The 27,526-nt window shown below is 47.7% G+C and overlaps 1 protein-coding gene across 1 annotated transcript; it reads right to left on the bottom strand.

Annotated features, from left to right (window-relative positions):
* LOC119456460 (serpin B8-like) lies at positions 1 to 26,420 on the bottom strand. The gene is made up of 3 exons (XM_037718262.1): positions 26,269 to 26,420; positions 8,395 to 8,720; positions 1 to 902 (listed from the first exon to the last, which is right to left on the bottom strand). Exons 1-3 carry the CDS (start codon positions 26,418 to 26,420, stop codon positions 1 to 3), a joined length of 1,380 nt encoding a protein of 459 aa, XP_037574190.1.
* Between the last annotated feature and the right edge of the window lie 1,106 nt (positions 26,421 to 27,526).

Here is a 27,526-nt window from a genome sequence, read left to right as displayed (position 1 = left end):
TCACACAACGCGCGTCACCGAACCGAGCAGTAGCACGGTGTCTGGGTCCCGCACGAGCACAACGAATAAAAACGGTCTATCGACCGTAAACTTAGCAACACTGCCACTGTTGGCGCTGCGAGCGACTTCCTTCGCAGTGACTTGAGCATGCACTGTGTTGGGACCCTTGTGCCCCGCATGGAAGACGGCGAGGTGCCGGGCTGCCGACAGCTTCAGTCCCACAACCGGTGCGATGTTGCTGAAGTCGGCAGAATTGCCGAAAGCCTCCACAACGCCCAACAGGGGTAGAGTGCGCTTGAGGTCCGTCAAGCACTTCACGTCCAGCCGGGGAAGGGTCACCTCCACCAGGCGATGGCGTTCGAGGCGGCTGAGGCAGGTGAGGATCTTGGCCGCCGTGAGAGCCTTCTCAACGGCCTCGAGGCTCGACGACTTCGCCGGAAGGAAGATCGCGATGGATCGTCGAGGGTCCTGGTACGGAATGTCCACGACAGACACGTCGAACCCGTCGCCATCGGCGAACTCTGCAAATCTGAAACTTCCGGTCAGGCACATCGTCGGCACCTTGTCATCGCTTCCGCCCTGAACGGACTCGCTGCGGAAGTGACCGGTAGAGCGCGGTGCGTTTCCTGGGATGAACCAGCGCGAGCTGAAGCAAATCACGCTGGCCAACACCAGGTGCGTGCCCGAATCGAAGTTGTCTCCGGCAAATACGTCTTGATCAAAGACAAAACCCGCCATGGCGCGAAAGAATCCATCCATGGCGAGGCGGCACTGCTCGGGGTTGTCGACAAAGTCACGGATGTGCAGGCGGTTGTCCATGTTTGAAAGGGGCTCCTCGAAGTCCGGGGACCGCTTGACGCGAACGTCGTGGTACAGGGCAAAGTACGAGGTCACGTTGACACCTGTTGAAACCACGCAAGAGGCATTCACTTTCTTGTAACAGAAACGCTGTGCTAGACCATTCTCCTATGGAATTTCCACGTGCATCTATGGTGCCGTGATTGTTATGCTCTTTTCGTAAACATAAATGCCCTGTAAATAAGGGACCCATCCCATAGCCGTGATGAAACATTTCGTACTAAGATTTTGGTCCGTTTTGCGACGACTGCACTAGAAAATAAAAAGGTGTTTCTGATTTTACTTCTCATTAAGGGTTATAATTTCTCGTTTATGCCTGGATGTCCGACAAGGATTCTGGAACACGTAAATATGAAGAAACCCCTAGGGATTTATTAGCGAATGCGCGTAGCTGCCTTGTCAACAAACTGTATAGGAAAATTTTTATTAAATTCAATATTCATAACTACGCAGTTGACGACAGCCAACACTTGAAGGGGCCCTGAAACACTTTTCTCTCTATTAAAGCATGTCCCCTAACGAATTTTATGCAGCAAACAAAAAATTTTCTCATTCCTCACTTATAAGTGGACTTATCGCACCAATACTGGGCTTTCTCCTTTTTTCGTCTCCGCTAGCGCACTGGAAGCTACACAGCCGAGAAGTTAAAAGGGCAAAGAAAGCCCCGTTTAAGACAAGTGTCCTGCCAGGGAAAAGACTCGTCGCGGCACCCCGTGGCGGCCTCGGTACACTACGCTATGCACCATGCCACCTGCCATCTCGGAGGCCATGCTCAGCAGGCGCAACTACGCGGAATTTCGGTGTGTAGACCAGCATTGCGAAGATGAAATGGTTTTTAAGTGCGAAGCACTTTAGGGGCCTGGGTTGTCGGCGTCGGCGTCCGTCGTGATCACGCTCCGCACATGTGCTCAAAACAGGATCAAAACAAGTGCAGAATTGATCAAAACCGGTTCAAAATAAACGAACGTGATTCAGAATAATTTATAAGACAAGAATATTTAAGCATGAAGCGCATTTTTAGCAGCAACTCGTTAAAATTGGTTCTGAAACGCCAGACAGGTAGCAGCGCAGTGCAAGAGAGGGCGCCACCACCCCACAAGCGCTCGATTGCTCCTCCCTCCAGAGCTACTCCAGCACCGGCGCATCCCTGCTTCACACTTCCCCAGGTTTCACGTTAGTGGATCTGCATTAACGCTGGATTTGAACTACCGTATTTACTCGCGTAATGAACCCACTCGCATAATGAACGCACACCCAATTTAGTCCTCCAAATTTGAATTTTTTTTCTCCCGCCTAATAAACGCACCCTGAACTTGCTGTCGTGAAGTAGGAGAGACAGTACGATTCAGCGTCTCATATGGTTTTCGACGGGTACGATTGTATCGGACGCCGTATCAGACATGGAATCGTACTGTGTGTCTCCTACTTTTATTGCGATAGCAATGATACCGACACCCCAGGCGCATTTTTGCCGTCGGCGCCGACGATCGCGACTCTATCTCCCGCGTTCGAGGGAGGTAAAGTGGGGAGGAAACGCGCCGTATTTCATCGCGCGCATGGGTCCGGTGGGAGGTCAGGGAGGCTTCGCAGAAACTGCGCATTGCGCGCCCGCGCGCACCCTATCGTGACAGCGATCTGCTTCGAGGTCTGAGTCTACGTGTGGCGGCGGCTTATACCTTTGTGCATGCACCGTTATCGTCGCTCAGTTTGCGTTGAAGCGATACACGGCACGAAGGTCACTTCACTCGCTGTTGCTGCAGCGCTTCCTCAAACCAGCGTTTCGACAGTGAATGCCCGCGGTCATCGAGTGTGATGGGTTCATGTTTTGCGTGTGCGCACCGACACCATGCTGGTTAAATTACTTTGCAAGTTTATACGGCCGATAAAACTACTATCCTTACTTCCTATAGCTGTCAACGCATTTGCTATCGCAATCGATCGTTGGCCTTACGGGAGACACTGCGACTTTTTTAAAGGTGGCCGCGGAAAAAAAATTGCTCATAATTTTACCCCGCATAACAAACGCACCGCCCAAGTTGGCGCAGATTGTTTTGGAAAAAAAAAGTGCGTTAATTATGCAAGTAAATACGGTACGCAAGCGAAGGATTTGAGCAGAATTGAAGCTGCATTAAGCGCTATAGATTTTAACAGGATTTGAGCTGGATTCGAACTGCATTTGAGCTACATTCTGCAACTGCACGGAGTAGCCACAACTCGTCCCACCGCAGCCGAAGCCAACGGTTCCGCGCTGCAACCATTACGTGTGAGTTTCGCGCAACGCGCCGTTTCGCTTCTCTCTCGTCCGTCTGCTGAGAACCTTGACCATAATTTTTTTGTATTTTGAGATCGCAGACATATATTTAGCCCGAAATTCGCAATTAGGTATTTCTGAGAATGCTCTCGCGATCACGAAATCAGCCAACAGTGTGGCGGGACCAACTGCTTGCACTGCCGCTCCATGACGATATTGCGAAAGCGAGAGCTAGCGATTTTTCGCTGTTTTTGACGAGATCGTAAATTCCCTGCGGCATGCAGTGCAGTAATATTTGGCTCACGTGTTCACAGCAGCCTTCAAGACAGATCCGCAACGTTTCCCTATTATGCTCAAGAAGTGTTTCAGGGCTCTGTAAACAGTAGTTGGCTAGAGACGAGCTTCTCCGGCCAACTTCTCGGCTTTCTTTTTGCATTAGATATTCTCTTATCTCTCTTACCCCTACATTCCACTGCACTCGGAAAATATGTTACCTCTGTTACAGTATACTCATAAGTAGTAATTTCACGCGCCCCTCAGCCAATGCGGGCATCAGTCAACCAGGTATGCCCTGTCAGATAACTATAGACTGCCCACTGCTAAGCACGTCAAGAAAGGAGCGTACATAATAGGTTTCCTGCACTCTAATCATGACTTAGTTCATCTGAAGTGGCGCCCTGTTATTGGAATCCAATTTAACTCGGGAAATGTTACTTCCAGCTACGGTACTTCATCAGCAACCTTCATGCACACACCGAGAGTCGGCTTGTTTTATCTGTCCTAACAAAATACAGTTTCAATACTGTAACCCCAATAAGCCAACGTTTGAATTAAGAGAAAAGAAATTGTATTGGCCTCAAATCGCACCAGCCCCATCCTTGTATGCTGAAGGTGCTTTGCTAGAACTTAAGCGTAATGCTGCTGTCTGAATAAGATTCATCGCAAATGCAACTAGCGAAACTTCTTCCTCTTTCGGGTGCTTCCTGCTTAACTTTTGAAAATACAAATTTGGCCGCTCATTTTTGACGTGTTCCGTGCACCTCCCGTACGAATGACCAGCATGGCGAAAACAAATCCTTGAAATGTGGCTGTCAGGCAAGTTTGTGCTGTACTACATAAAAGAAACTTAACGCACCGAGATCAAAGCTAAAGGTATCAAGACACGAAGCGGGATCTATTGTCTTTGTATCTCAGTGGCAGCAGAGTCTTTCTGTACTTTTCTTCTGGTCTCGTAACTCCTGCTTAACGATATGGGAGCGTTTCTAATAGCGCATGCGTTCGACACAGCGCGGCGCTGATTGAAGAAGAGAAGGGTTCCGGAGAAGGCATGCCATAGATGTTCTGTGCGTACGCAGACTTTGCGCAAACGTCGACTGCCATTTTAGGCGCAAGGGGCAATTTTGCGCCCCCTCTCTGTACCGTGTTCAAAACTGAAAAGCTTACAATGTCGAAAGCAGCACAATGTGTTATTTCGTTTCCAGTTTCACCTGCATTTGTAACACTGGCCTAATTTGTACTTCAATAGGTACACTCGGGATTACTCAATTGTGAGAAAGTGGCGACAGAATGATTGCACTTACACTTTTATGTGTTTACACGTAAAAGGTGTGCGTTGCTGTTTGTAGCTGCTCGCGTTTCAATTCTTGCACGGTACCATCTCTCTCCGTGTGGTCACATGGATGCGTCGTGTTAGCAACAGTGCTTAAACATTCCCTGCCTGCCTGCCTGTCGGTAGAGCAGCAAGGATGCCGACGAAACAAAATAATTCTTTTGTTCCCTACCGACGCGGACTTAGGAGACAAGTGGAAGTGAATCGTTCCGCGGCGAGAGACTCTTGGCTTCACATTTGACTGGAAACATGTTCGTACGGGTTAAAAACATTTCCACAGCGAAGCAGTGTAGACGTGGGCACAGTGAACGGACATTTTGTGTCGCTGCAATGTGAGTGACCTAAGCTTGAAGCAAACACCATTCCGAGGATTTTTAAGGACTAGCTGGACTGCTTTTCAAAGCCGTATCGACAGCCTCATCCAGTCACCCGGTGTCTGTCAACTGATTACTAATCTAACCATCAAACCTACCTTAATAACTAAACTTGCTACCTAAACTACCTAAACTAAAAATCTCGGCAGGTGTTACACTCTTGTCCCCCAAGAAGGTCAAAGCCTGCTGTATATTTCGTAATATATGAAGTTATAAAATCGGGGTTACACTTGCAACACACCACGAACCGCAATGGGAAGTACACGTGTGGCACTAAGGCGACCTCCTCAACGTCACATATGAACACTTAACGTAGTAAGTGCAGCACGCACTAGGCCACACGTACTTTAGTCAGCGTGGTGGCTGCGGCGTGTCCCGTGCAATCACGCACGCACTAGACACGCGTACGCCTTTCTTAAGCTAGAACCATGGAGCAGCCGTGGTTTCAGGGAAGCGGGCTCGTATCACACGCCGGAGGCCCGCGTTCGTTTCCCACCCAGACCGAAATGTACGAAATTTTTTTTTCATAGCCACTAATTTACTCCTGACAAATGTGACGTCAATACGACCATTTTTGGCGGCGTCGGCGAATTTTCCCGACGGCGCAGTTTCGCCAAGGTCACTTCCAAGGGCACCGCCAACATAGACACCTAGCGCTTTCGCCTTAATAAAGACCTCAACTAACCTAACTAAGCATAGACTGTTGAGCCAGTTGGTGCATTATGTAGTGTCGTTTAGCGCAATTACGTGAAGGAAGAAACGAAGTGGACAGGACAGACGCTCACTTACAACAGAAACTTACTCAAAAGTTTGAAGGAAGCAGAGGGTCGCACATTAGCAGTCAGGAGGCAGACACGAAATTCATACATAATCACATGCAAAGTTGTAAAAAAAATGTCGCAGTTTCGCCCGAAAGGCGAAGCATCGATTGCGATAGCAAATTAGTAGAGCGCTATTCGGAGTAGGGATAGTAGTTTTATCGCCTGCATAAACTTGGACACATTGGCTTACTAACTGAATTAACAATCGTGGTGTCAGCGCGCACAAGCAAACATGAATAGATCACACTGAATGACCGCAGCCAAAGACTGTCAAAACGCTGGCAGCAAGCGCAAGTTCGCGCGGTCTATCGCTTCAACGGAAACTGAGCGGCAAATGCACAGCCCATACAAAGGTCAGAGCCGTGTGGAGATGAGATACGGTGCGGGCGACCGCCGGGCAGAGAAGTTGTTGGCAGAGGAGAAGCTGCCCCCCCCCCCCTCCCTCCCTCTTCCCGTTTCTTGCTTTCGCGTGGGAGATTGAGTGGTAAGATACGCCTTTGGCGCCGGAGCACAGCGCCGCCCCGCCTCCCTCCCTCCCATACCCCAATGGCCTTTCGCGGGACGGTCGCGTTTGCTTTCCGCCATGCGTTCGCCCTCCGTGATAGCGCGCGTCCCCCGCGCGCTTTCGCTCGCGCATACGGCGCGCGGCGACGATTTTATCACCCTTGGAATCTATATGGAACCTCACGGCGATGGCGACGACGACGACGACGACGGCGACAGTGACGCCGACGGTAGAAATCCGGTTGAAGTGTCCATATAATTGCTATCGCAATAAAATGCTAACGCCAAAGGAGATAACTAATTTCTTTATTCGTCAGCGCAACTGACGGGACACCGACACACGAGGCAGATTGCGCGGACATCTGGCCCGCCTCAAACATTTCCCTAACCAGTCTGTCCTTAGACTTGTTTAAAATCGTTGCATTTTTAAATCGCGCAGCGCATCTTTAAATAGCATCAGATTCCACTGCGCTGTGGTAAAGTTTCCATTGGCCAAGCGGGTCGATGTTTAAACGACCGACTCAAGGAGCACGCAGCGTCTTTAAAGGCTGCAGCGGGTGGTATGCACCTACCTGCGCACATCATAGGTTGCGGTTGCACTGCGCTATTTAAAGATGCAACGATAATTAACAAGTGTAATGACTGACTGCTGATGGAAATTTTTGAGGCTGGCCGCACAATCCGCTCAATCTGCCTCGTGTGTAGGTGTCGCGTCATGCGCGCTGACAGATAAAGAAATTAGCTATCTCCTTGGGCGTTACCATTTTAGAACTTTTGCATGCGTTTATGCATGAGTTTTATATCTGTCTCCTGAGTGCGCATGTGCGGCCCTCCATGTCCTGGAAACTTTTCAGTAAATTTCAGTTGTAATGTGAGCGTCTGTCCTGTCAACTTCGTCTCTTCCTGCGCGTAATTCTGCTCAAAGACACTACATAACATGATTAGGTGACTATCCTAGCTAACTGGTTTAATTGAAATAACTAACCAAATATAACTTGCTACTTACTACCTAATCAGCTAATAATTAACTTGCCTACGAAATGTAACTAACTAGCGAATGGAGTAAATACAGACATCCGACCGCAACCTTTTGTGCGAGGAATGCGACAGAAAGCTGCCGTGTGTAACTTAAGCACAAACACATCGCGCACTAAATTTTTTTGCTAACATTCCCGCTACCTGTTCAGTCTGCAAATATTCTGAAATGAACGTGGAAGAGGCGCCTTTCCCGGTGTTACATTTGCACGATCGCGCAGCCCGCCTTTCCAGCGTTGCAGGTTGTTGCCCATCTGCTACGTCAGCGCCCCCCGTGCCACCTTCTGTCCCTATATGGAACTTTCGGGCAAGTTGCCTGACCAAACGAAAAGTATTGAAGGAGCCTGGTGGCAGCGCAGAGCTTCCTACAAAAATTACCACAAGAAACAATGGGGCTATAGTGTTTGTGGGAGTTGGTAGTGTGGCGGATAGGCTACTATGTGAATGACAGTCAGTGCACAGATTTGCATAAACTTTGTCCTTCTGGTTTCAAATAGCTTCATGGATTTGCATAATGACCAATTCGAAGAAAATAAAGCGTAAACAGTGCAACAATTCGCAGCGATTATGCATTTACTCAGTCACCGATTGAGCTTTGCGTTTAGAAAGATGGCATGTTGCTTCACCAATTATGCAGATTACAGTAGGACACCTAAAGCACCTTATATCACATGAAGCATCACAAATAAAGCCACAAGAACGCTTTGAAGACACAAGCACGAAGATGTGTTATGGTAGCTCAAGGATGATAGCGTTAGAGTTCCCTCAAGTAATTTTAGTAAGTAAATTTGTGCCATGTTCTCATCACACCTTCGATAATCTTACATGAAGGAGCCAATTGTTCCAACGAGGCGAGTATAGGAAATTTCAAAGACTGTCTATAGGTGTGAGGGAGACAACAATGTTCCGAGGCAACAATGTCCCCAGGCTTACGCCCCATACCGGTGTAGTTGGAGTTGTGCGTGTGCGTACCCGAGTGGGTGTGATGTGGCCGGCGGTAGCCGTGGCCGAGAAGGCGGCTCGCGTGGTCATCCAGCCGCCCCACGATGCTGCCGTCGTCATCCGTGTGGAGTGCGCGTGCAATCTGCAGCCGGGTGGCTCCGGACGAGCCGTGGTACGCGGTCACCATCATGCAGGCCAGGTACCAGGGAGACAACAGCACGTTGCTCGCTGGACCTTTCTTGCGCATCAGGAGGTACAGGTCCACAGGAAACTGCAGCATCGCTCCGGCCACTTCGGGGGGTAGGCTGAACGAAGCATTCAGGTAGCTGCGGCGACAAAGACCCGCGGGTACGCGCTTCATTGAACAGACGCGGCTATTGCAGAAGTGGAGGCGGGACAGGGCAACATGTAGCATGGGCGTAGCTAAGCCTATAAGAACACGGTACACAAAGCAACGCACGTAGACAGGTCTGCGCTATACCACCCGAAGATCATGAACCAGCAAGCCCAAATTTCCAGAAGACTGATCCGGGCGAATACGAATCTAAAAGCAGTTTCAAGCCTATAACAACAGAAAAAACTACACACGTATCGATAAGAGAGAGCACAAAACATGGTGCTGTTCCGCGCCGCGTACAGTGGTCCTTTTCTCTGTGTACTTGCGTTGTTGGTGCTGCCGTTCAAACATGCATTTCAAGCAACTGGCCTACGTAAATATACTATGAGCAGGTCAATGAGCGCGAACTTGACTACCACACAGGGATCATCATTGTCGGCGTCGTATTAGTCTTCCTATATAGTTTATGTGTACTGCAGGAGAAAAGCATATCACATATTCCCAATTACCCGTCTCGCGCGCCAGGAGACCCCATACTATGCCTGAAAATTTTCTAATTTCATAACACCGCCTAGTTCTCCGGTGTCGTGGACTGCACTGCCCTTCCTCTGACACTTATTCACTAACAGAAGTGAGAAACATGTAAACAGGGCAAAGCTTAACTGCAACTGTTTAATTTTGCACTCATAAAATGTGCGTTCATGCATGCGTTAAACCGCATTGAAACAAAAAGCGTTTATAAAAGTACGGGTGCGACCAGGTGAGTTCGAGCATAAGAATGGACAGCCAGCCAAGAAGAGCCAGAAACCTTCCATTTTATTCAGTTTCGCTTTTATTCTCGTTCCCAGCATTATAATCAATGCCTCGCACATGTAGCGCAAAATGAATAAAAAAAATCACAGCATATCCACGGGGTGAATGATGATGAGTGGGCGAAGCTCCGGAGGGAATCATCGGATCTCCCGCTTAAGGGGACGCTAGCACAAACGCGTTAGAAACGTGCAGTACTCTCTAGTAAAGGGGAGCGGCCACAGCGTCTTACGCAGCCATTTACACATGCCGGAGCGTGCACCGCGTTTGCCGACGCCATCACATGACTGCTGAGAGAGTATACCCCCCGTATTCATAAACGCTCCTCGACTTGAACTTGACTTGCCACCGCCTTGGGCAGCGCGTTCGAAACGCGTTGAAGGTAAGGCGGAGAGGCCACAGCGTCTTACACCAGCTTCTTACACGGGCCCTAAGGCGCTAACACAAACGCGTTAGAAACGCGCTAGAAACGCGGCCTTTCGTTAATGTTGGGCATTTATTGCCATCGTGGTGCGTGTGTCTATGTGCGCTTCGTGGCGTAGTGGGCTAACGCCGCGCGCTCGGAAGCGAGGGGTCCCTGGTTCGATTCCGCGCTACGGACACAACTTCGGAATTTTTTTCTCATTTTTCTCAGACTGGTTACACACTACTACTACGACGACGGGGACGGAACGGGTGCCGCTATAAGGAGCTTCGCTCCTAATAAAGAATAGGGCGTCTTCTTGGTTGCTACCTGCCTTTGCTGTCTCGTCTATCTCGGCCGGCATCAGTAAACACACGAAACATGGTGTCAAAAGGAGTTCAAGTGTAACCGAAGCAGTAGGCACCAATGATAGTAGCTGTGTACCTCCCCGAAGCAGCCAAGCGGCAACGGTAATTGCACATCTGACTGACCACGCACATGCTACCACAACGCTGCCTGAACACTTGAGGATCCGAAAAGCTTGGGAATGACCGGTGACTTTCGAGTTAACCGGATGCTGTACAAACAGCGATTCCCGCTTTGCCTTACCGCGATACGTCAAGACATCGTGAGCGCTAAACTAAATGTAGCCCTTCTTAACAGAGTATCGAAAAGAAACTTGTTTTTTGTTCCGATTCGGCAGAAACGGTTGAGTGCCTGCTCAACTCCGATGCGAAACGATAACGGCTCAAACCAGTTCAAGTTAATTTGCTTAACTGAAGAATAATTACAGGAAATTTTATTTTGTGAAAAAAGCTCGGCTGGGTTGCTACTGAGCTGCACGGAAAGATTACGCCGTGTTGTTCTTCTGGCCACACAAATGAATTGTGCAGATACAACACCAATGCTGAAATCTATGTGAAGCGAATCGTTAGTTGGAGAAGGAGACAGGAGAATGTATTGGGGAAATGCCGAGATGTCCATTGGTCTGCTACTCTTCTCTGCATAGGAAAGGGAATGACGAGAAAAGGAGGAGGGTTATGAGGAGTGATGACGAGGATAAACAGTAGGATACTATATACGCCTTATTGACCGCATAACCCATTCACAGGCTTGCATCAACTAAAAATTCTCAGAGAGCCTTAGTGGCCCACTTCGTTCATACTATGTTCCGGACCCATTCACAGGCTTGCATCTAAGCCAGCGTGAACTAAAAATTCTGAGAGAGCCTTAGTGGCCCACTTTGCTCATATGTGCGACCTAAAGTCCAGTAACATTTGTTTCCTCAACTGCCAGTTCACTAACAATTATCTATTTGACTATGGGCGCTGCGCCCTTGTTCACAGATAAATGTTGTCGCGGTTTCACCTGAAAGGCGAAGCATCAATTGCGATAGCAAATTTGTAGAGCTATACGGAGTAATGATAGTAGCTTTATCAGCTGTATAAACTTGGACATGCAGCAGCACCGCCAACACGCAGAACTGTTGTCGACGCCGTCGGCGTTTTGCCCGCGTTCGCACAAAATGCGTGCGGCGTTGGTGACTGTTGCTGGAGCCTCTGATATAAATAGGCACTTGGTGCCGCAGCTAAACGTCGCCTCCCTTCCCTACCCCCCCCCCCCCCACGGCCTTTCGTGCGTCGGAAGAAGGCGTGTTTGCTCTACATATATGGTGATTGTAAAGGAGGAAAGAGACGCCTACTTCTGCAGCCCTTAACGGAGCACGGCGCAGAACGCGTGTTTGTTCTCCGCCGTGGGTTCACTCCTCGTGAAAGCGCGCGTCCCTCGCGCCCTTTCACTCGTACATACAGCGTTCGGCGGCGCGCGGCGACGATTTCATCTCCATTGACATCATACGGAACCTCACGGCGAAGGCGACGGCAACGGCGACGACGACGGCGATGCCGATGGCAGAAATCTGCTTTGGAGTGTCCATATAATTGCTATCGCAATAAAAGCCTTTTGCGCTAGAATTGTTCGTAAGATAGAATTTCAGCCATTCCTGATGCAGTACATATTAGTGACGTCTGCGAGCAAATGGAAAACGGCACGTATGAACGAAATGCTTTGTAAATTCGGCATCGGATCCTATTTGCCAGGCAGACGGACGAGGGGCCAAAGTTTGCTTAAGAAGAATAAGGACACTGAAGACTTCTTGTCGTAGCGGACCAGGCTGATCGCTGATCGCTGATCGCGTACTGATCGCTGTTTGATGTCCAACATCGCAAAGCGAACCGGCGTCTGTCATCTCGTATCGCAGTGCGCAGCCTTTACCCAAGACCGACGCAATAGTATAAGCAGACTCCGCGTATCTCTCCGGCCCGCACGTTTCCAGCAACGGAGAAGGTCAATGGAGCAGCCACAACACAAAAGGGGTTCTTCGTAAATATATATATATTTTTTGCAAGGTGTCAATGACCAACCAAATTTTAACTTACCCTGTGCTAGTTCCCCTCTCTGTACTATTTCTCGCGAGAGCGTCATCAGTACGAGGCCAGGTGATGGGTGTTCATTATAAATAACACATTTTCAACAACCCGCGATAGCAGGCAAATGAAGCTTCAATGTAAAAATCACGTTGTCGAAGCATATATCAAAAGCAATGTCAATTTTATGGCATATACTTCAACTATTGCTATTAAAACCCACCACCCAGCTAGGAAGCACTTTATTTCAACGGTCATAAATAGGGCTCCGACTAACGCTAAAATATTTCACGGGCAAAACTTTCAAACACTAAGCAGTGTATTACTAACATACCTGCCCCTCCAGCCCCTCCCCCCTCTCCTCGACAGCAGACGTTGAAAACCGTAAGAATGGTACTACCATAATTGAGCCACAGGTAAAAGCAACTCATAGATGAAAAGCTCAAAAAAAAATTGCCCAACCTGAACAAAAATCGTTTTGTTTTTCTTTTCGGTTTCAATCCAGAATGAAGCGTAACGTTCCGGTTCAGTTCCAGCTGCAGCAAAAAATAACATTTCTTTCGAGTTTTTGCTTCACTTCCACTTCGATACCCTGCTTGCTTCTTACTATAGCCGATCATTTATGATTGGGATATATAACAAGCAAGACATCCATGTGCCTACTGCAACGGTTCCGCGACCACAAAATTACCTTTCTATCATACTGCAAATGTTTTATGAACACTTTGCCCGTATACACATAATGGCAGGCAACAGGTATTGCCGTGACGTCATTTGCAGCAGAGAGCAGCAAGCTAAAGAAACCTTTGAGGCATTTCTCACGACTTCAACCTGAAAGCAATCGAATGCAACTTCGAGGAACTGTGCGACAAGATGATCACAGACAATCAACCTAACCATACATTAAACTAGAGCAGTCGGTGTTCTCTCTTTAAACTCTGTGTCCTTATTTTGACTGTTTTTGAAAACTGTTGTATTTTGTTCAAGGGCCCACTGAGCGGTAATGTATTCCCATTTTGACAATATGTTCCTGGGCTAGTTGGTTCATTCCTGTGTGGCATAATAAGCGCGAACTAATTATTCTCATTAGCCCATTCCTCTTCACGTGTGGAACACGTCAGGTATAAGAATAACATTTAAAATTATTAAAAGAATAAAAAATCTCAACTGAAACCATCAATAAGCTTTCAGTTACTATGATCACCGTCATAACAAAATTTTACTTGTAGCCTCATCATTGCTACTGGCTAACTCCCACAAGGTTTTTGCTTCTTGAAACTGCATTTCGTTTTCCCCCTGCGTAATTTCATGCGGTCTTTTCCTCGTCACGACTGTGCTTTTCCTCCTCGTTACGATGTCGTTATGAAAGAATTTCTCGGTGTCTCGTTTTCCTGGCCGTCCTGGCTGACAGTTTGATATGCCAACACATTTCAGTGAAACAAAAATAATCTTGGACACACCGCTCAATGCTGTGACAGTGCTTTTCCCTTTGACATATAGATGGTACTGAGGCTGTGGGTTTTTATGGCGATATCATTATCCCCAAACGAACACTGGAGGCGCGTTCACGCAGCCGCCATTCCTTTGGTCTAACCGCCGAATTACGCGATAGGACGATAGTTTCATTGCGCTGCCTGGTGTGGGCCAGCAGCACCTAGCAGACTCGCGCGCTGCGCGCGAAATTGTTCTCCGTTGGCAACCAATCCGCAAACGTCCATACACCGCTTCAAAAATTGCAAACCTACGTAGATCAGCAGGCAGAGACCATCTTAAGCTCATACGGAGTGTGAGGAAAGCGACCTGCCTCTTCGCAGTTGTCGGACTCTTGCGCGCTTCTTCACAGGGAGAGAAAATAAAACCTAGGAGCGAACGGCTTTGAAGAAGACAAACTAGCGGATATTCCACTTAATGTGCTTAATGCAACACGGCGCAAGAGGCGCACTCATTATAAATCTTTGTTTTTTCATCCTTTTTGTTTTGCACCAACCACGAGGCAAGGCCGGGAGTTGTCACTAGTTTTGTAAAATTCAGTGGCTTTAACCGCTCGCGCTACCGTAGCGTCAGCGCCGGTGCATGTGTGGCCAGCGCGTGGAGTGGCACAGACAGTTTTCTACGAAAATTACTAGAGGATACTCTCGCATCCGCAGCCGCGTAATACTATGTCCAATGCAGGACAAAGACCGCGCCATGCGATCTCTCTTTGCAAATTTTGTAATTTGCATAGCCGTTTCGTAATAGCCGTTTAGGTTCCCGGTGGTGTCTGCTGCCGATGGTGTCCGCCGCCGTAACCGCTATCGCCAGAAATGCGAAAAACGGGCCGGGTTCCCGCCGGGATTGAACCCGAGCCCGCCCGCTGCGTGGGAGCCAGATACTCTACCACTGAGCCACGCAAACGCTTGTTATCGGACCGCGGAAGAATGCCTTATAAACCCTCCCAGGCACAGAAGACCCGAGCCTCCGCCATTATGGTGGCGCCATCTAGGTAAGGCGCCTGCAAACGCAACGTGCGCAGGCGCAGACAACGAGATGCGATTCAGACGAGGCGCGCAATCAACGCGATCCCGAGCGGCCCGAGCCTCCGTAGTATGGTGGCGCCATCTAGTTAGGGTGCCTGCAAACGCAACGTGCCCTACATGTAAGTTGCAGTTGTAAGGCTTGATCGGGCTCATCAGACTGCTTTGCAGAGAGCATTGCAAGCCGCAGCTCGCCGTCGACGCCAGATGGACAGTTCAGATCGTTCTCGTCAAAACGAGGTGAAGAGACTGTCGCGAAGACCCTGTCGTGCGTGATGCCCAAATTGAAGCTACTCTTGAGCCGCTCCACCAGCTTACGCCGTGTCTGTGCTGCATGTGCCGCGCAGGCCTGTGACTTTTTTTTCGGCGACAGCGGTGCGCTCCCAGTCAGGATTTGGTATTGCCTGCCGTGTGCACTCCAACCCATTTTTATTCTTCTGTAAATTTCCTGCTCATGATCATTGTCTCCTCTGAGTAATTGACCTAGATAAACGTACTCCTGTACAGACTCTGGAGGATGACTGGTGATCCTGAATTCCTGTTTCCTTGCCAAGCTATTGAACATTACCTTTGTCTTCTGTATATTAATCTTCAACCTCACTCTTACAGTTTCATGGTTGTTTCTCAGTCACTTGTAATTCGTCCCCAATGTTCCTGAACGCGACAATATGCTATGCAAACCGAAGGTTGCTGAGATATTCGCCGTTGGTCCTCACTCCCAAGCCTTAATTCCCAGTCTAAGAGCTTGAATACTTCTTCTAACCATGCAGTGAACAGCATTGGAGAGATTGCATCTCCTTTCCTGACCGCTTTTTTAGAGCTAACTTTCTGCTTTTATTATGGAAAACCGAGGTAGCCATGGAATATTTGTAGATATTTCCCAACATATTCACGTATGCCTCCCGTACTCCTTCGTTAGGAAATGCCTCTATGACTACTGATATCTCTACTGAATCAAATGTATTTTCATAATCTATGAAAACCATAGAGAGGTTGATAGCACTACGCAGATTTCTCAATTACCCGATTGATGGCATGGATGTGATCCATTGTAGAATATCCCTTCCTGGAGCTAGCGTGCTGACTTGTTTGATTAAAGTGTTGCCCTGATTCTATTGCAAATTATCTTGGTGAATATTTTATACCATAGGGAAAGCAAGCTAATGGGCCTATTACTATTTAATTCTGTAAGATCTCCCTTCCAATGGATTAGTATAATGTTGGGATTCTTCCAGCTCTCTGGTACACTTGAAGTTGTGAGGCATTGCACATAAAATGCCCAGCAGCTTTGAATAAATTTACTGCTATTCCACCTTCTCCTGCCGCTTTTCCCTGAGTCATGTCTTGCAAGGCCCTTCAAACGTCCCCGCTAGTTATCGAATGAGTCTCTGTATCCTGTTCATCACTACTTCGAATGAAGGTATACCGTGGCTCCTCTGGGCTCTGTACAGGTCAGTATAGAATCCCCCCACTGCTTTTACTATGTCATCGAAATTGCTCATGATATTACCCGGCTTATCTATTAGTGCACACATCTTGCCGTGTCCTATGCCGCGTTGTAACGCGGCAGCGGTAAGAAAATCTTGTGTCGGCGTACGGCGCAGGCGCCCCGTGAGCGAAAATTTTCGTATATATTTATGGTTATGCAAATGCCAAATCTAGCTATATGACATGCGGTATATGCTGGTTATATTGCCACACCATGTTATCATTAAGATTGCTCATACTTTGTCTTACATTCCTCACAAAGCGCAACGAGTAGAAAGTAAATGCAGGAGTCAACATTTCGAGAAGTGGACTTGCCTTTTGAAAAGATACATATGCACCCTTCGGCACGGTATATATATATTGTACCGAGGAGAGCTAAAGCCTTATATATATATATATATATATATATATATATATATATATATATATATATATATATACAGAGAGGGAGAGAGGTTCAGTTCTAAAGGGGAGAAAGGGGAGAGAGGGTAAGGCGGGTCGGCGAGTTAACGACCGAGGAAGTGTTAGCGGTGAGGGTCTAGAATTGAAAAGAAAGGTGTGCTACTCAACGTCAGTTGAGGAATGTCAGGTAGCGGCGTGTATGAGCCGGTTTACATGTCACTGTAGGTTTGTCTATTCGCAGCTTTGTTTTCCTGCTTTGGTAACTATACTTTCAAAAAGTTTCTGAACGAGCGCTGACGCCGTCCTACGACGACTCCGAATGTATCGCGTACGCTACAATTATGTACGCAACATTTGTCAAGCGCTTGTCTTAAGATCTTGTTGCTAATGGTTCTGAATAACACGTTTACAATCTAACGCTAAATCCCGGCCTCCAGCAAGCCCTCAGTAACCGAAATATTCCGCGCCGTCTTTACCAGGTGAATTCGCGGTGCGTATCAGCTATGACGTACGCACACAGGCTGGTAGAGAGCACGAACGATCGCTGCTCTGAAGGTTCGATAGAGTATTACAAGCTACGATGCCGCCTACGTGCTAGACTTCGTGCATGCTTGCCAATCTTCTAAACACGCACAAAGCCTCAGAGATGGGCGCTGATGCTATATGTTTATCGTGCCTTAGAGTCGACATAAATATGCGCTGCCGATCATCGAGTCAGGACTCTGCGTACATAGAAAATGGAATCAATTTTTAGCACTCGTTCGCAAAGCGGGAACGCGATAACAGCGTTTGACTAAGGTTTAAACGAGAAGACAGTGAGCTTACGTTGAGTAAATTATTTCAGGTTAGCAACTGATCACGACTAACGTGTAATCGTGCGTTAGCTCGTCTGTTCATGAAGTGACGCACTTGTCGCGAATTGGGTTGCACTATCAGTAATTGAGAGGTGCCTGCATTGAGGATTGTTGCGCTCACTCCGAAATAAGATTTGCCAGCTATCACTTTAGTGAAGTAACAACCGAGCGAACGACTAAATCGAGCTGACGACTAAAGCGAGCGAATGACTAAACAAGCGGTGACAAAACGATCCAGCGAACGAGCAGGACACCGCATGTTTTCTTTGCGAGTGCTTTACTGCGGCATCTAAACCTTCATGCACAATTGAAAGCTCACGCGAATTAGCACGTATACGTGCTAATTCGTGCTAATACGACACCACCGAAAGACGGTGTCGTTCGGCGAAGAACGCACCCCGTAACTCGATTTCGGGAGAGCACGCAGTATTTTCATCGGTGCCTTTGTGTCGCAAAACCAACAGCCCACCGCCAACGACGAAAACGAAAGAGGTAAAAAAAGCTATTTCCTCTAAAGGAGGCTAGTAAGTAAACACAAAAGGCAGAGAGTTGTTTTCCAACGATAAGTTTTCACGCTCGAGCCTCAAAGTTAGTCAAATGGACGGTGGTGAATGTAAAGGTTTCGTAATCAAGTTCTCGCACACAGCCTCGCGTGCTCGCTAGTTCAAGCTTTTTGGCGTACGTAACGATTAATCTAAAAAAAATCGAACAGGTAGTGCTTATATAAACAGAGTACACAACGCGTATGAATTGTGCTAAAACGTCCAGATAAATGGCAACATGTTGAGTGAACATTGTGATATCTATTACGTTATGGCCCGCAGCAAATAAGCAAGCCTGACACATACTAAACTATGAGAGACTCGCAGCTTGCCTCTCATAGTCGTGTGGAGGATGTCGGTCTGAAGTTCTCTCTCAAAATTCATTATACCCACGTCTGTCTTCTTAATCCACCGTGCTTACCGGGCAGTATTGCGAAGATCTTTTTGCCTTCGCTGAATATATTTCGACATCCGAAGGCGCAGCAGCTCATTGTGATAGAAAATGCAGAGAAGTGACCTCGCACTTGCCATAAAGCTTTATCCAGGGAGTTCGCAAACAACCAACACACGGAAGGGCAACGAAGCGAACATGCGCTCCCCGCCAGTCGGTCGATGCTTCTCAAGTATAAATGGCACTGAAGCGCGACCTAAATAAACGAAGCCGGCGCGAGGTCCCAGATGACGCCAGTAGGCCAACAGCGATGCGTCGTCGGCCTGTTCGAGGATGCGCGAGGAGGAGGCGGCATCACTACTTTACAAAGCACGTCGCTACTTTACAACGTTTCAGGGATTTTAGAGCTTGCGCGTGACCCCCGAAATTGCGCCGGGGAGATTTCGGAGCCACGCCCAGCTGCGCCTGCCTGCGTGGCGAGCCGCGCTGTAGAAATGAATGCATTAATCTTTCGCACCACCGCGCGTACCGCGCAGCATGGTATGACTCGCGCAGATTTGCTCGTGAACCCCGAGGTTTTGCAGGGGAGATCTGGCAGGCCACTGTTTAAGTGTTGGTTATCTTAATCTGAAATGTTTCTAATTTGTACCTTTTTCTGTATATAATTGATATGTACTGCGGTTACATGCATATATTTATTCCACGCACCTCTCTATGTATATACTTATGCAACACCAATCCATCAATTGTTTCTCAATTACGTTTACCATGCCAATTTTTATCCCTCCGGTACCGGCTTTCAACCCCCGAGCTTCCTGAAGATTGACCCCACTTCTATTTACAACTGAATGTATACCCTGGTATCCCTACAAGATCTGTGTAATGGTTTCCGGAACTTTTGAGCATGCCTCACACAAGTAATTTTCTTTGGGTAAATCTCCCGTTATAACTTCGCGTTCTCCGACAGCCCGACCTAGCCTCAAAAGGAAGTGCTGTCCCTCTTAGTTATCATAGAACATTTCCTTCCTTAGCTCTTTCTTCTCTAGTCTATAGTATGTCATTGATTTCTTTTCTTTCTACTTCTCTAACCAATGCTCGCACTCCGCCTTTTTAACTAAGTTTTATGGTCTTTTTTGTGAACGTAATACTGCCTCCTGTATACTTTACCGCCAGTTTCCTGGTTCCCACATTTTGTGTATACAAGTACATGAAAAATCGAGTTGCCCATCTAATGTGCTCCATATGTGTCCATATGTCTTTCCTCATAAGATATATTACTTTGTGCTTTCCTCACATCAAAAGATGCCTACACCATGTCTACGTGTACTGCTTCATTTGTCGTTTTTCCATGAGCTGCCAATGACAGTCTGACTACTGCTTGAAGATTATTTCCAGCCTAGACTGTACTTGTGGCCTTAAGCAAAGCCCTACATTTCGAAATGTAAGCCCCGGCACCATTACGCTCTTCCATAGTCATCTGGCCACCTGATAGTTAGGGGCCTGTAATATTATAGCTGCATTTCTTTTGCATTTTGCTTTAAGTGCATCTTCGTGGGTACTTGGATACATTGCTCCCTCATTTATACACACTTCCAGATATCTGTATCCCTTTCCTTTATGTAGTTAAGGCTCCTGTATTGGTACTCCCTGATCTGTATTGCCATCGAAAACCATGAGGCCAGATTTTTCTAAATGTGCACCCGTCTTTCCTCTCCTGTCCAGAAATATTCGCAAGTTGTTCGATAGCTCTCTGGTTATCTGCTAATAAGACTATGTCATCTGTGTATATTAAGCCTGGTAAGCGTCGTTCTCTGAGTATTCCATTTTGGTTGTGCGACAGTTCAAACCCTATTTTACTGTTCTCCAACTCCTTTTCCATTCTCCTTATGTAAATGATGAACAGAAGCGGTGACAGAGGACATCCCTGTCGCAGTCCTCTGTTAACATCCACTGTTTCTTCCATACTTATGTCTTGCCACGAAATGTGAACTGTATTTTCTCTGTATGTTTCTATTTGTAGTTCTATAATACCTTCATTCACACCATCGTCTTTCAGAATAGTTCAGAATAGTTTTTTGTTAACATTGTCACACGGACCACTTATGTCCACGAAAGCTATGTAGAACGATCTCATTTCAGCCTTAGCTATTTCTATACGCTGTGTGAACACAAATAAGTTATCATCCAATCTTTTGACCCCTCTAAAATCATACTATAGCTCTTGTAGTACTCCATTAGATGATATACATGCCTGAAGCCCACACTTAATTGCCCGCATTGCCATCCTATATATTACGGACGTTATATTAGGGGCCTGTAATATTTAATGTTCTTTATTGCCTTTTTCTTTGGAGATTATTTTCATTCTTCTATGTCGCCAGCGATCTGGTATTTCTTTAGAGCTTATTCTCATGTTCAGTGCCTCTAACAAAGCCTTCTTTCTTTCTTTCTTTCTTTCTTTCTTTCTTTCTTTCTTTCTTTCTTTTTCTTTCTTTCTTTCTTTCTTTCTTTCTTTCTTTCTTTCCCCAGTTCATTTAATATTGTTATTTCATCTTGTCCTGTCGCTGTGTGCCTAAGAAACTTTCTCTTTTGCTTTTTTTTAAATATAGTCTGCGTAAATCACTCGCACTTACAGCATTTTTTTTTCTGGAAGCATGCCCGCAGACTCCGCATACTGCTGCCCTGTGCTACTATGCCTTTTTTTTCAGTCTTTATAATGTATCCCATTGCTTCACCTTCAGCTAGCTTATTTCCCCGACTATCTGATATATCGTTGTTTTGTTCCAGTGTTCTTCCTTAGTGCTTTCATGTGGTTCCAGAACTTTCTAACGCGCCTGCCTGCGTGGCACGCGGCTCAGCAGAAGAGAGTGCACTAATCTATCGCACTGCCGCGCGGCGTGCCGCGGTTCACGCAGCCAGGCACGCGCAAATGAGAGAGGTCAGTGGATAAGTGTGCCATGGAGCTGCTCGGCGGTGAGAAAGACCAGTGTTGCTCGACGGCGTATTCTACACGGAGACGCGGCAGTTTTGAACTGCCGTGGTGAACGATTCCGGAACCTGCGGAAAGCCATATACTAGGGGCCCAGCGGTCGGGTATTTTTTGGTTTCAGAGAGAAAGCCAGTTCGTTATATACATTGGTAGAACAATTTCACGTCGTTAAAACGAGATTTTAAATGCTTGGATCTGAGATTTCAAGCGGAATTTCTTTTACTTCGTTATATCTATTATTTCCTTACATCCCGTTTCGTTATAGCAAGGTTCGAATGCAGTTTTAGAGGTAAAGGTAGCGCTGCGGTGATATTCTATCCAAGAGAATGCTGCGAAAGCTGTTCACATGGACATCTCTCTTGGATGGCCTTGACAGCATGACTTGCGATTGAGCCCGTGAGCTCGAGCTAACCAGTGCAAGCAACCCCTCAGCTATTTGGTTACCGTGGCGGTTAGCAATATGTTCGGTGCTTTCGTGACGTGATTTGTCACATTCCTTTGTACTGCAGAAAACTTTGTAGGGGCCAGACCGGCTTATGTTTGAATGCGTGCTTAAGGGAGCCTTATTTGAGTTTGAATCGAGTCAGACATTCAAATCTTGCAATGAACTATCGCGAGTACGCCTGTTTCTTTGTTCTCAAAACGCCAAGGTCTTAATGGCCTTAATAAAACAGGGATCAGTTAAGGAGAAATGTTGCCGAGTCATTTCCCTCACAGCGCATCTCAGATATTTGTATAACTGCCCCCGTGTATCACTCTACAAGAAATAATTTGTATTTTTGCTTTAAATATTGCGGCTAGGAAACTATTGCAATCTTGGCTCTCAAAATTTTTGTCTTGGCTTGCTATTGCGGCTGGTGGTTTTCATGCAGTGTTTGTAGGCTGCGAAACCTCTTGTGACCATGGCTTGTATTTAGTGGCTGTGTGCTTTTATTAAACATACAACGGTGCCAACAAAGTCGACAGCTCCGTAGCGCTTTTTATTTCTTTCGTTTTGCATTTCCAATATGGGATGCGTTTCTGGTTCGCTTTTCGAACTCCGAGGAGTATATATATATATATATATATATATATATATATATATATATATAGCAAAATGAGAAGCACAACGTCGCGGGTTTCTTATGTTTATTGACCCAAAAGTTGCGGTCGGTCCACCGACCAATACATATATATATATATATATATATGTATATTGTAAAGGAAAGAACAGGAGACAGAGACACAGCACCCGTTCACTGGGCCGGCTGTTCTATTCACTTCCTCTTCTTTTTTCCCCGTTTTCCCCGTGTTACCGAGCTTGTGCTTCCACTTCATTACACTCGGCCACACTGCATTTTTGAAACTCAGTGCACAACCACATCAGATTTGTCGGTGGACCCTCTTCTTGAGACGAGCCACGTGGACGGCGAAATTGTTCTTTCTTCTCCTGTCCAAGGTTCCCTGTTGATCCAGAGTGCGAACACGCCAAGTGTTCTTCCCCAGGCGTTCTGTGATCACAAAGGGACCCTCAAATTTCGCGCAAAGCTTCTTGCCCGGTGGTCGACTACCTCGTTGGACCCACACCTCATCTCCTATCTGGTACTGCGGCGCGGGACGATGGCGACGGTCGCAATGACGCTTTTGAACGTCTTGGGCTCTCGCGGCACTCTTGCGAGCTTCTTCTCGAATATTGCGGCATAATGTCTGTCGCGCGACGGGGCGTCCAAATCTGATCGGGCTATCCAAATTGAGCGCGTTAAGGCGGGGTAACTGGCCATAGACTATTTCGTACGGCGATGTCCCAGCTGAGTTCTGTAGTGAAGTGTTCATTGAGTAAGCAGCAGCCTGGAGACGTTCGTCCCAATCTGCTTCTCCCGGCTTACTATTTCTGCAGTAGGGAGCCAAACGTGCTTGAATCGTCTGATTAGCTCTCTCCGTCAGGCCGTTTGCTTGCGGATGGTACGCTGAGGCATAGTGGTGCTCAACTCTTGCATGGCGTAGGTAGGCACGGAGTTCGGAGCTGCGGAAGGTGGGTGCCCGATCGGATATTAGTTTGGTCGGAAGACCATGCCTCAGTTCAAATCGGTCTCTCAAAAATCTTGTCACGTAGCTGGGTGCCAGAGAAGGCACGGCTTCCACCTCCACAAATTTTGATAGATGGTCAACAGCAATGAGGATGTAGCGATTGCCAGCCGCTGTCGTTGGTAAGGGGCCAACATGGTCGATGCCAACTGTGTGAAATATGGTAGCAGGAGGTGGAATGGGTGTGAGTAGCCCAGGCTGGCACCCTGGAAGCCGCTTGTGTCGTTGGCATATTTCGCAGCTAGCGACGTAATCACGAACACTCTTACTCATTTTGGGCCACCAGAAGCGCCCCTGTACTTTCTTTAGTGTCGCTCGCTGACCTATGTGTCCGCCTTCAGGTGTATCGTGGATGGTGTGAAGAATACCAGGCCGCAACGAAGCAGGGATGACTAGAAGGTGTTCTTCAACTTGCCACTTATTCTTCCATAGACGACGATAGAGAGTTGCGTCCCGCACGACAAATTTGTTGCTGTTCTGCGCGTCCGCAAGTGAAGCTATGATAGCCGCCACGTCAGTGTCTTGGCGTTGGGCCTCGGTGACGTCTTGCTGTGAAAATAATATCCAGGCTTCCTTCATTCTAGACGAGTCGTCCCCACTAGGATTTCGCGACAATGCGTCAGCCACTTGGTTTAGAGTACCGGCGCGATGTCGGACGCTGTAGTCATACTCCTGTAGTCGTATTATCCAGCGTGCAAATTTATGCTTCAGGTGTTGCTTTGAGAACATCCATGAAATTGCAGCATTATCTGTTACCACCGTGAAATGCCGACCAAGCAGATAGTGTCTAAATTTGTCGTCAACGCTCCACACAACAGCTAGGCATTCCAACTCGTTGGAGTGGTAATGACTTTCAGCATCTGAAAGTTTTCGGCTGGCATAGGCGACAACATGCTCAGCACCATCTGGGTCGCGCTGCACAAGTACTGCTCCGAGTCCAACCTGGCTAGCGTCTGTGTGCACCTCTGTGGTCCAGTCTTCATTGAAGTGGCTCAGTACAGGGCAGTCGGTCAGCTGATGTTTGAGCGATTGGAACGCCCATTCCTGTGATTGGCCCCATTTAAACTGCGTATCTTTCTTGAGCAGGTCAGTAAGGGGAGCAGCTGTCGAAGCGAAGTTGGCAACAAACTTTCGCAGATAAGACGCGATGCCCAAAAACGACTGCAGCTGCTTAATGCACGTCGGAGTGGGGAAGTTCGTAACGGCTGATATCCTTTCATGGAGAGGCTGTACGCCTTTCTCAGAGATGGAGTAACCCAGATACGAGATGGCCGTAAGTCCAAATTGGCATTTCCCACGATTTAGTCGGAACCCAGCGTTGTAGAGCCTCTCAAGAACTTCGTCTAGGTTCCGAAGATGTTCTTCTTCTGTTGTGCCCACAACTAAGATATCATCGAAGTACACAACACAGCCATGATCCTTAAGCGGACCCAGCACAGTGTTCATAGCGCGCTGGAACGTACTGGGAGCTGTCCGTAAGCCGAAGGGCATACGGTTGAACTCGTAAAGGCCTGAAGGTGTACGGAACGCGGTTTTAAATTTGTCTTCTTCTGCGACATTGATTTGCCAATACCCCGCCCGCAGATCTAACGACGAAAAGAATCTCGCATTCCGTACTGTATCGATGGCATCGTCAATGCGGGGCAGTGGGTAGGAGTCCGGTATAGTATGCTTGTTGAGCTCTCTATAATCAACACAGAACCGCAAAGAGCCGTTTTTCTTGCGAACAAGGACAACAGGTGCGGCCCAAGGACTGCACGACGGTCTAATCACGCCAGCAGCCAGCATCTCACTTACTTGTTCGGCAATGACAGACCGTTCACGTTCAGCATACCGTCGCATTGGTATGCATATAGGTGAGTGACTGTCTGTCGGAATGCGGTGCTCAAGCAAGTCAGTACCGGGTAGTTGTGCATTGTTGTCAGCAAACAGGGCGCGATGTTGCTCGAGAACGCTAGAAAGGGTCTTCCTGCCGGAAGGCTCACCTCTCTGTGACTCAGTCGGAGGCGCGCAGGAGGTTGTGGATCGCAGCATAACTTTACCGTGAATCAATCAATAAATCGGACATACTTGCTCCTGCTCTGAAACTACATGTTAAGCGTGGACTACATCTCTATAAAGATGCCTATACTCCATGAACAAGCTTGCGCTGTCAAGGGCCATAACGTTCATCTTTGTATTGATATCAGCTACTCTCAGGTCGTGTGGCAGCATCTGGAACCTCTGTGCGCCTGAAAAGGCTGAATGAATTCTGTAGCTTTACGTGCCACCATTTGATTATGAGGAACGCCGTAGTGAGGGACTCCAAATTAATTTCGACCATCAGTGGATCTTTAACGTGCCCCCAATTCACGGGACCCGGGCGCGTTTGCTTTTCGCCCCCATCGAAATGCGGCCGCCGAGGCAGGGATTCGATCCCGCGTCCTCATGCTTAGCGGCGCAACACCATAGCAGCTAAGCCACCGCGGCGGGGCTTAAAAGACTTAGATTTAGCGCACGCGGCAAAAGACGCAAGCACGAAAGACACATACATTCATGTGTGTTTCCCTGCCTTGTACCGTATGTCGAGCGCACTATCCACCTATGCCTTCTATTATGACGTGAAACCTGATTGTGCGATTGCGCTCTGCTGGCGCATTGCCGACGAAGACGCACCTTTCAACCTCGCTGCGCGGCTCCGCATGCTCGGGCTCCTCGGTCGTGGAGTCCGCGTAGCTGTGCTCTGAGGAGCTCGAGCTCCACTCGCCAGGGCGCCCGCTCAGCGTCATCGACGACCTCCGCCGGCTTGTGCTTGAACGGCGACGCATGGCTGGTGGCAGGACAGTCCGCTTCTTCTGCCTCGTCTCGCGGAAGCGGCACGTTCTTCGTGGTCATGATGATGACCTCAGCAATTGGACTTCGGCGGAAAGATGAAAAAGGTGTTGTAGTACAAACAATGAAAAGGTAAAAACAGGCAGTCTCAACTCCAGTTGACATCTACGTTCTTGGCATCTACATTCTTGGTGTGATTGACTCATGCACGTGTCAGTGTGTATGTGAAGTGTGGTTTTCGATCTATAAACATTACTATTAGAGAGCAGCATGTTTATACGAAGAAATAATTTTGCTTAAAGAACCGTCGGCCCTTCCACTCCTTGAAGATGGGTGATAATCACAGCAAATGGAGGATATAATTATATCCGTTCGCAGTGCTGAACGCAGTTTCCCTTGATTAAAGATTCCTTACATGCACCGCAAACTATAATTTCACCAAGGTCTTCTCCACTAGTTGCGCAATGTTCAATCAACACTTCAAAGGCATTGTGTCGCTGTTCATCGGAGCGGATCACAATAATGAGGGACAAGTTGTCGAACCAGAAACGCTTGCGTTCGATCTCTCGAGTACGCTCGGCGGCGTGGTTAGCAGCATCCGCCCGCCATTGTCACTTGCGATTCTTCAAAATGAAATTGCTTCAAAATTAAGTCTGTCCGTCACGTAAGACAAAGGGCTCTTACCCCCGTAAACCCGGCCTCCCCATTAGGATGACAGAAGAGAAGTGAAATTATACGCTGGAATGATGAGCGGCGACGGAGCTAGCTGTCGAAGACGACGACGACGACGAATACGGGAGCAGTGGCGCGAGCACGTTCGCGCGGGAGCGCTGAGGGGCGCCACTGTGTCAGTTGGCCACGCTCAAGCTATTGCTGACGATGATAGTTGCTGCGAACAGACACGAACGTTCAGGCTAGACATAAACAATCTGCAATTGTAATATATATATATATATATATATATATATATATATATTCTAAGCCAAAATGTAGAAAATGAGAGTAACTGCAGCTTTTAGTCCTCACGACTAACATTTAGTCCCCAGAGGGATCAACTGAAACAAGATGGCTGACATGTCCAAAATCTAAGGACTAAGTGTTT

This window comes from Dermacentor silvarum, chromosome 6 (assembly GCF_013339745.2).
Source record: "Dermacentor silvarum isolate Dsil-2018 chromosome 6, BIME_Dsil_1.4, whole genome shotgun sequence".
In the NCBI taxonomy this organism is placed as follows: Eukaryota; Metazoa; Arthropoda; class Arachnida; order Ixodida; family Ixodidae; genus Dermacentor; species Dermacentor silvarum.
Note: the sequence above shows the minus strand (reverse complement) of the source record. Positions and strands in the feature narration are given on the sequence as shown.